The following is a 10,354-nucleotide window of genomic DNA, read 5'->3' as shown; positions in this document are numbered from 1 at the left end:
CCATTCTGAAGGAGATCAACCCTGGGATTTCTTTGGAAGGAATGATGCTAAAGCTGAAACTCCAGTACTTTGGCCACCTCATGCGAAGAGTTGACTCATTGGAAAAGACTCTGATGATGGGAGGGATTGGGGGCAGGAGGAGAAGGGGATGACAGAGGATGAGATGGCTGGATGGCATCACCAACTCGATGGACCTGAGTCTCAGTGAACTCCGGGAGTTAGTGATGGACAGGGAGGCCTGGCATGCTGCGATTCATTGGGTCGCAAAGAGTCGGACATGACTGAGCGACTGAACTGACTGAATACATAATCAACAAAGGTAAAAACCCAAGACAGATACAATGATGCATATATGTTATTAATGGTACATTTGTCCAAACCCACACAATGTACCAAACCTTAAGTATATGGACTTCGGATGATTACGATGTGTTAATGTATGTTTATTAATTGATAAAATAAGTGATATTGATGATGGAGAGGGCAATGCATGTGCAGAGGAAGAGGACATTCGGGAAATCTCTGTAGTTTCCTTTCAATTTTTTTGTGAACCAAAAACTACTCTTAAAAAAAGTCAAAATTACACTGTATTCTATTTCACTTTATAATACATTACTGTGATATAAATAAAAGTCACTGTAAACCTTCTTACCAATGGTAGGAATGGTGGTGACTATCTCCCCTAACTTCAGTTTATACAGAATGGTCGTCTTGCCAGCAGCGTCCAATCCAACTAGAAAAAGACATTACAGATTTTAAATCTGGACCAAAAGGACACACCAAGATACAATTTTACAATAAATTTTTAGTTTGAAAGCAAAAGTTGACTCGTCAAGGCACTAATGAATTAGAAATGAAATCACCTCATTTCTAGCTCACGAAGACTACACTTCCTAAAAAAGCCATTTCCATTTTCCTTTCTAGACCTAGAGAGATAGCACGGGGTCACTTAAGGAAAAGAGGTCAGAGAAATTAGCTATAAAATAAAGGGACCTGATCAAGTAATGTAAGATCTCTTTCAAGTTCTCATTAATTCTATGAAATACTACCATTTTAAAAAACACAAATTAGAAATGGGATCAGAGAACACATAAGAACAAATTAAGAGCAATCTTTAAGACTGACAAAGTCAATTCCCTTTAATATAACAAGAAAATTTTAAGTAAAGGTCTTAATGTTAGAGGAAAAACTGTATATAACTATGCCCTTCTTAAATTATAAAGATGAGGCCAACTTTACCAGTATCTTAATCCATTTCAACATCAAATATGCAGAAGTGATACAAAAGACTGGTTAATTTGGGTTGTTAAAACTGCCCTGTCATGCTCATCTCCAATGTAAGTAATGCCTAAATTCTTAAAATTCCTTTGAGGCAGGTGGATATAAGTAGGGAGGAATGTACTTGCTTCTGAGAAAAGCATGAATCTTTGAAAATCTGCACATACTACATTATTTGCTAAAGCCTTCAAAAATGGAAGGTCAATACCTAATAACCTCATTGAATGGATTCTTCATCTAAGCAATCACATTTGGTCACCTACATGAACACTATCACAGATTTTAAAATCAATTCAACTAAGTATTGACTTAAGCAAGGATATTTTACTTCAGAGCATGACTTAACAAAGGAAACCCATGCTGTTAAAAAAAAAAAAAAACTGAAATCACCTAATGTATCTAATTTACATTCCTGTGCAAGTAGTTTAACTTTTATCAGTTAGTCCAAAATGAAATCAAAGACTAGAGTAGGCTATTCAAATTCCTTCTACCTATATAACAATCCTATCTGTTCTGTATCCTACAATGGGGAGAGCTTTAAGATCTCCTTGGAATTGCAAGGCAATTATACTCCCCCAAAATTAATATAATATTTTATTATTTTATTAATAAAACATAATAAAATTTTAAAAAGAAAAAAGGGCTACAGGAAAGTATGAGAAAGTATGTCATTAAAGAGATATGAAAACTATTAAAAACAATCAAACAGAAACTCTGGAGTTAAAAAGTACAGTATCGAAATGGAAAAACACCACTAAGAGTTCAACAGCATATCTGAGCTGGAAAAAAAAGTAATCAATGAGCTTTGAGATAGGTCAACTGAGACTATTCACACTGAGGAAAAGGAAAAAAAAATAATGAAGTAAACGGAGTATCAGAGACCAGAGGGACACCATCAGGGATACCAAAATATGCATAATGAGAGCCCCAGAAAAGGAAAGAGAAAGAATATCTGAAGAAACAGTGACTGAAAACTTCCCAAAGTTAATGAAAAACACTAATATCTACACACCCCAAAAGCCAAAAAACTCGAAGTAGGATGAACTACAAAAAAAATTAACACTTAGATTGTAAACAAAGTGCTGCAAGCTAGAGAAAGAAAGAATCTTGAAAGCAGCAAGAGAGAAAATGATTCATCATGTACAGAAGACTCTCAATAAGATTAAATGCTGATTTCTCATCCGAAACTATGGAAGCCAGAAGGCAGCAGGATGTTATATTCAAAGTAATGGAAGAAAGAACATCCATCAAGAATCCTACGTCCAGCAAAACTATCCTTCAAAAATGAGAAAGTAAGACGTTTCCAAATAAAAACTAAGATAATTTGTTACTAGTAAAACTATCCTACAAAAAAATACTAAACGGAGTTTCAAACTTACGTGAAAGGACTCTAGATAATAATGTGAATCCATATGGAGAAATAAAGAGCACTGGTAGAAGATAAAAAAAAGAAAGGGTTTGAACTGGAGTCTCCCACATTGCAGATAGATTCTTTACCATCTGAGCCACCAGGGAAGCCAGGTAAAAGACAACTACATACTAAATAAAAGGCAGTTTAAAAAACAATCTCCATGGAGACGCAGGCATTTTATGCTGTCTTACTCCTGTATCCTCTAATCACTGTTCCCCACTTCTTCATACTGAAACTGTTTATTCTATGCAAAATATTATTGACACTTAAAGTTAAGAGCCACACTCTAAGCCCTCACTTATGGACATAAGAAAAACAAACCATTAACAGGAACTGCTTTATTCTCACCTAGGGATGGATCGAACCCGTGTTACTCCGAAGAGCAAGGGCAGAGTCTTAACCACTGGACTACCAGGGAAGCCCCTGTTTTATTTTTTAACTATGGAACAGTAGCAAACATATCAGAAAACATAACTTTAAAAAGATACACAAGGAAACACAAGCAGCTACGTTAGTTTAGCATTCTCAATAAAAATACAGAGGACGAAGGGATGAACAACAGTATCTTTTCACTGGTGGAAAAAGCTTTAAGTATCTTGAGTCTAAATCCTCTTCAGGCAGTTTTTATCAAATTTTAAAATAAAGCAAAATTCACCTTTAGCTAAGTCCAAATACCATTAGCCCAAGTCAGAAGAACTGAAACAAATGCTGATTAGAAAAAACACTTGTAGGGAGACTCCCTGATGGTCCAGTGGTTAAGAATCCGCCTCCCAACCCAGGGGACAGGGGTTTGATCCCTGGTCCAGGAACTAAGATCCAACATGCCAGAGGGCAACTAAAACCGTGCACCACAACTACTGAGCCCATATTCTGCAACAAGAAGCCACTGCAATGTGCACCGCAACTAGAGAGTAGCCCCCACTCACAACTAGAGAAAGCCCACGGGCAGCAGTGAATACCCAGCACAGCCAAAAATTAATTAACAAAAAAAAAATTTTTTTTTAATTTGTGTTTAGTTTGGAGAACTCATGTATACACCTGTCCTCACTGGAGGTCCAACTGGACCTCAAGTCTTAGTTTAAAAACAATGTTAGTCCAAAAAAAAAAAAAAACAATGTTAGTCCAAAAATATTGACAAGGAATGAAAGAAATCCAGAACAAATAATGATTACATAACTACTTTAGGTTATACAAAACATTCAGGTAATTAAACTTTTCTTTAAATGACAATTTATACCTGTTTGTATGCATAATTAATATCTTTCTACTCTATACAGAGTATAGAGCCTTTTTACACAATAAACATGTATTGATTTCATTAAAAAGAAAATATTTCCCAAGTAATGTCTTTCCTTTACTAAAAACTGTTGGGACTAGTGAAAACTCATCAGGATGACTGCTTAAGAGACAATATTTTATATGTTTATTTTAATTGAAAAAAGAGGAAAGCATTTACAAAAATAGTGCATCCATAAAGTTTTTTTAAGCATCTGTAAGCTATTTTTAAAATTTTAAGACAAGAGTTAAGTGACTCACAGCCATATACAAGACTCTAAAATCACAAAGATTATCTTTTTTGAGTTGCATCTAAAATAAGTGTGTATAAATGCAAGCCATAAGTTTTGAGGTATTTTTATCATGAAGTTTAAGATGCATTAATGTATATCATCACTCATTATATAGTTCTATATTCAAAAAAATGTTAGTATAACAATTCTGTGCCACTTTAGTGATTTCTTAAGTATGTATTTTCTTAATGTTGCAATATTTGGCAATGAGATTTCTCCACGAAATGAAGCTATAACCAATCCTCAACTAGCCAAGATAAGACTCTAATCTGTACAGGCCAGTAATGTCCTCCCCCTCCCTCTCACCCTCATAAACAAGTCACTGTTTTGAAAGATATACTGGAATTACTTGTTCTCCTTGACTGGACCTACACTTCGACGGAACAGTCAAAAGCAGCAAAACTGTCCCCCAAATCTTTTGGCAATCATTAGAAATACTTTAAGTCAAAGAAAATAGATTGCAATTACCTCAACTTGGGAAAAAACCAAATGCAAAAAAGAAAAAAGACTGAAAAGAAACAAGTATATTTTCAGTAAGTCAGGTTTCAGTTAGGATATTTTTCTTCATGTTTTGTTTTTCTTTCAGATTTTCTACAAGGAAGCTTAAAATAAACTTCATAATAATTTTTAAATAATTAAAAATCAAGTCCTTATTGTGTTCCAAACACAATACCAGGTGACTGCATACATTTTGTAATTTAACCCTCACAATAACTCTCCATTTTTGAAATTCAGAAATGTTCTCAGAGTCACAGGAGTAGTAAAACAGATTTTAAAACACAAGATCTTTTCGAGAAACTAGATCCATACATAGCTGCAGGAATGTGAAAAGGTGTAGCTGCTTTTGAAAAAGTTTGTCAGTTCCTCAATATGTAAACATAATTAAGAATAACCCAACAGTCCCATTCCTAGCTAATTTACCCACAAGAATTAAAAATATATGCCTCCACAAAAACTGCATGAATGTTCATAGTAGCATAATTTGTAAGAACCAAAATGTGAAAACTACATTTCCATCAACTGATGAATGATAAACAAACTGTGGAATATATCCATACAATGGAATTACTATGGGGCCATAAAAAGGAAATGGAGTACTGATACAAGCTATAATGTGTCAGTATAATGAACCTTAGAAACATGTTCAGTGAAAGAAGGCAGACACTAAAGTCCACATATATCCTGAACAAACAAGACCACAGCAACAGAAAGCAGAAAAATGGTTTGTTGCAAGATGGAGCGATGAGGAGCAGGAGTGACTGCTAAAGTGGTGGCGTTTCTTTCTGGGCTGATGAAATGATTTAGAATTAACACAGTGGTAGGAGTTCCCTGGTGGCCTAACGGTTAGTTTTTGGGGCTTTCACTGCAATGGTCCAGGTTAGATCCCCTCTCAAAGAAATAAGATCCTACAGCCACCAAAAAAAACAAACAAAAAAAAGGTGGTGTTAATGGTTATACAACTTTGTGAATATACTAAAAATCACTGAATTATACACTTTAAATCAATGAGTATTATGCGAACTACATCTCAAATTTTTTTTAATTAAAAACAATCTTAGGTCTGATGCCAGAGTACTCATATATCAACATTCTTCCCTCAGGTTTGCTTGGTGGACCCAGAGTACATTAATATTTTATCTAATTCCTCAGAGGTTCAGTTATCAAAACTGACACTGATGCGAACAGGTGTACAGGAAAATTATAATGAGCTTGGGTTTTGCTTCTACCCAACAGCTCAGGGATGTCAGCACTTCGATTACTGTGCTATTAATTAGTAGCAAATTATCAGTCTCTGATAGAAATACCTCATAATAATACATGAGGGTGCACCTAAGGGTGGCTTCATCAACATCTAATGGCATAAAGCTAAGGATTTTTGCCTCTTCTATCATTTCCCTCCATCATATAACTAATCAGAAGACCTCCCCCCTTTTTTAAAGGCTGGCAATTATGTTTTCAGTTAATGACCTAAGGAAAAAGTCATAATAAACTAAGTCAAAAAGAACACAAGGCTATATACCACAACTACAATTCTAGAGAAACAAAAACTTTTTCTTAAAGGCTAAAAGTAAATATAACAAATAGAGTGGAATGGTGGAATTATAAGATACCAATTATTCTTTTTCACATCTTCTAAATTTAACAAAAAGGACCTTATTTTTAGAATCAAGACCAAAATTTTTAAGTTACATAGTAAATATATGGTCCAAAAAAGCCAATCACATGTAAAATAACACAAATCTACACTGGATTAGCAATTTTTTGAAAGCCAACACTTTTTCAGCTTTTCAACAGGCAATAACTTGCAAGTTTAAAGAGAGAAGAATTAATAACTCCTCTACATAACATATTGTTTTCAAATATAAACAACATTTAGGGAGTCATTTACCAAAATTACATCTCATCACAAATTAAAATATGGAGATCATACTGAACACAGGATAATAAAGGAACTACATGAAAAATCTAAGGTGGTAACTGACTTTGAATTTAAGCTCAATCACATGTGATTTTTCCCTTTGGAGACAAATTAAATAATTTCTATCAATCTATAGTTTGATGTTACATTCAATACACTGTGTTATTTAAAATTTTTTAATTAGTTAACATAAAGTGCAACTTCAAACATCTTTTAAAATTACTTTAGCTTTCAGGAAAGCATGTGTACGAATAAAATGTAAAACTCCACAGTAATTTGGCAAACCAGATTCATTAGCTACCTGCTATCTTTCAATAATACTTTAAAATGGTAAAATCTGAAAAAGTCACTGACTCTTCAAGAAAGCATGAATTTTATCTAAGCCATATAAAGGAAAAGGAAGAACATATGCCTGTCAGAGAACATTAATAATGGAAAAATAATCTTTAATTGGTAATTCTAAACTTGGATGGGGCAGACACATTAAGATTATTTATGCTATCACTCATAAAGCTAGATATAAAAATCTATGAGTGATCAAACTTCCAAATCACCTATTTCACTATCCATACACATACTCCCCATATGCTTAATGCTTCGTTTGATGAGTTATCGTAAAAGTTGACCTTGTGATTTCACTATATTTAATCAAGGAAACCTAATTATCATGAATTAAAGTGCAAAACAAGAATAGCAAACCTAGTAGAAAATTTAACATCAAATGATTTAAATAATTTCAAATCATGACTTCTATTCCCTGCACAAAGACACGGTTATTTTTCTTCTTCCACTTTCTTTCATTTCTGGGGAGTAAGGGAGAGAAATGCTCCCCTAATACATATCAATATTTGAAAGTGCTTAGACCATACATAATTCTACCTTTCTTTTCTGAAACTTTCAGTCATTACAAAAGACCAAAGAAAAGAAAAACAAAAAGTTAGAAGAAATCTTATCAAATATAACACACTACACTTTCCAAGAACAGAAACACATACTAGGTAATCTCTTTAAAGAACACGCTGGAAATTCATTTATGACAGTCCAAAGGTCTCCCATTGACTTCAAATACTTCGGACTGTCGATTTTCAGGTACTTTTAAAGCTCAAACATTATGCTTACTTACCCTCCTAAAAATAATTTTTTCATAACTGAAATCTGATAAACTTTGAAAGAGAAAACACTTTCACTTATCTCTGAGAATAAATTATCAACAATTGTTTCAGGGATTGTGAGTAAGCTGGAATTAAGAGTTAAGTGAAAAAAGAACCAAATGTGCATACCCTTAACCGTGGTGTATCTTGAACCTTGCTTCCGGGAACTTTCAAATAAAACCTCCCCTTAACTCCACTTCTCTAGAAAACAAGCTAATGAACCAACAAAACTCAATGTTTAAATTAAGCGAGGCTCCTCATAGCATTATTTAGGTTCACAGACGTAAGTTGTGATGTAAAAACTACTCACAGTACCATCGGGGAGACGCTGCTTACATCACTCAAGTGACAAGCCCCTGCTCCCTCAGCAGAGCAAAACACCGACTCTAAAGAGCAATTTCTTAAAAGCCCACCTTCCATAAGATTTTTTTAAAACACTCGTGTAATTACTACTTAACAAGGTCTCCCTAAAATTATGCGTCATGATGTTCACTTACTGAAAACTTGTCACCAGCTTAAAAAAAAAGTTTCTAAGCCTTCTCCCCCACCCCATTAAACTTTAGCCAGATGAATAAAAATTAAGTACTTTGAAAACTCTCTGGTAAACCAAATATATTTAGCCCTTGAGACTGGCCAAAAGAAACATTCATGATAATCTCAAGTTTTCAAGGACATTAATAAGGAAAAGAATATGTATACATATATATGAGGCAGAATCCAGAGCGAAGCAAAGTTTAGCGAAGAGAGAGCGCGCTGAGGATTCCGGACTCCACGGAAAGCTAGGTGCTCCCAGGCCACCGCACTGGGCCTGGCCACTTCCTGCCCGGGCCGGCTCAGGGCAGTCGGCGACTGCTCGCTTACACAGCGTTGGGAGTGTGCAGAGTGTGTACACGGGGCGGAAAGGGGGAGGAGGAAGGCTGGAGTCGCCGGGCCTCCCCCTCCTTCCCGACCGCTGCTCACACCCGGGAAGAAGGGAGCCAGATCGCTCTCTCAGAATGGGCCTCGCCAGCCTCTTCCGGGCTCGGAAGATCCGAGAGTTCGCTACCCTCACATCTCCGCCCAATTGTGTCGGGCTTTCAATAAAACAAGCAGAAAAACGCCAAACTCAGAAAGAGGAAACCTTGCCCGCGGCCCACTTCCATCCTCTTCAACACATTTGCGGCGACAGCCCACCCTTCACCCCACCCTTCACCCCATTGTTCCCCTTTAGGAATTCCTCCCGACCCCCAGCTCGCTGCCCCTCCCCCACCACAGAGGACCGGGAAAAAAAAAAAAAACAGGCCCCGAGGCCACCCCGAGCTTAGAGACCCGTCCGCCCCACCCGGGCCTTGTCTCCTTCCTCAGGCCCTTACTCACCCATCAAAATGCGCATCTGCTTCTTGCCGAAGAGGCGGGAGAAGAGGGAGGAGATGGTGAGGCCCATGGCGGTAGTGGCACTTGCAATGGGCAGGAGCAAAAGGGGTTTGGGGCGTCCCCGGGCCTTCTCCTTTTACGAACCCAGAAAACTCAGCGAGGAAACAGCTGCTGAGGAAGAAAGACGGCTGCGAGGACGGTTCGCTAGCCGGCGTGTCCGAAAAAGCTCCCGGACAGCGGGATGAGGACCTGCTCCAGGACTGGCGGGGCAGCTCCGGCTCCGGCGTTAAATCTTCGGCTGTGCCACGTCACGAGGCAGCCGCGGCAACTACGGCAGCGGCCCGGCCCCTCCAACGCGGACAGATTCGCGTCACCGCCGCCCCATCCCCCTGCGCTTCCGGCGCTTCCCGAACCACTGCGCCTGCGCAGGAGAGAGATTGGCCCATCTTCGCTGACGTGCGCCTCTGGCCTGCGTAGCCCCCCGGACGTGGCTCCTGGAGCCGGGCGAGGCCAGTTAGCCTCCGTGTACTGGACGACGGACACAGTCCCACAATGCCTTGCTTTGTCACGTCCAATCAGACTCAAGGAGAGACGTTTCCGCCCAGAAAAATGCATCTTGGAGGTTGTATTCCTTCCTGCTGTAAAGGCGGGCTGTGCAGGTTGGGTTAGTTAGTGAACATCGTTCTTCCGCGCGTGTCGGAGATTTCCTGGTTTCCGAAGGTACACGTTTCACCCGGCGAATCAGACACTTGCCCTAATGGAGGCTTGAAGACAAACCTTGCTTTCTCAGGAGATAAGTTGTTCAAAACTCAGTGCGGAGAGAACGAGGCTGTAGCAACCCTTGTTTATGAAGCTAGGCCTAAACACTTCGAACGCGCCAACGCCAGGTCATAGTAAAGATCCCTAATCGTCTGTAAAGACAAAGAGCTCCAAGACATTTACATCCTCTATTGCAGGTTTTTAAGAGAAGCCAACGGGGAAGGCTGATTTTTCTTCTCTCCAAAAAGGAGCATGGAAGATTTATTCCCGATGTTGAAGTGGAAAGCCTCAGTTCAAAAATATTTATGATCTTAATGTTTTCTTGTCTACAAAATAAAGTATATATCTTGTTAAAAATGTAAAGTTCCCCACAATCTTCTCCACCTCGCATGTATTTCCGCCATACCATTGGTGC

The 10,354-nt window shown here is 38.0% G+C and overlaps 1 protein-coding gene across 1 annotated transcript in view; it reads right to left on the bottom strand.

Annotated features, from left to right (window-relative positions):
• The window catches only part of ARF4 (ADP-ribosylation factor 4), a 19,931-nt gene extending 10,280 nt beyond the window's left edge, over positions 1-9,651 (bottom strand). The window contains exons 1-2 of the mRNA XM_010851632.1: positions 9,184-9,651; positions 653-733 (exon numbers count right to left, since the gene is read on the bottom strand). Coding sequence (XP_010849934.1) covers positions 653-733; positions 9,184-9,250 — 148 coding nt within the window. The 5' untranslated portion in view covers positions 9,251-9,651. The remainder of the gene's footprint in view (positions 1-652; positions 734-9,183) is intronic.
• Between the last annotated feature and the right edge of the window lie 703 nt (positions 9,652-10,354).

The sequence above is a fragment of the Bison bison genome, unplaced genomic scaffold (genome assembly GCF_000754665.1).
Source record: "Bison bison bison isolate TAMUID 2011002044 unplaced genomic scaffold, Bison_UMD1.0 scf7180017864304, whole genome shotgun sequence".
Classification (NCBI taxonomy): domain Eukaryota; kingdom Metazoa; phylum Chordata; class Mammalia; order Artiodactyla; family Bovidae; genus Bison; species Bison bison.
Note: the sequence above shows the minus strand (reverse complement) of the source record. Positions and strands in the feature narration are given on the sequence as shown.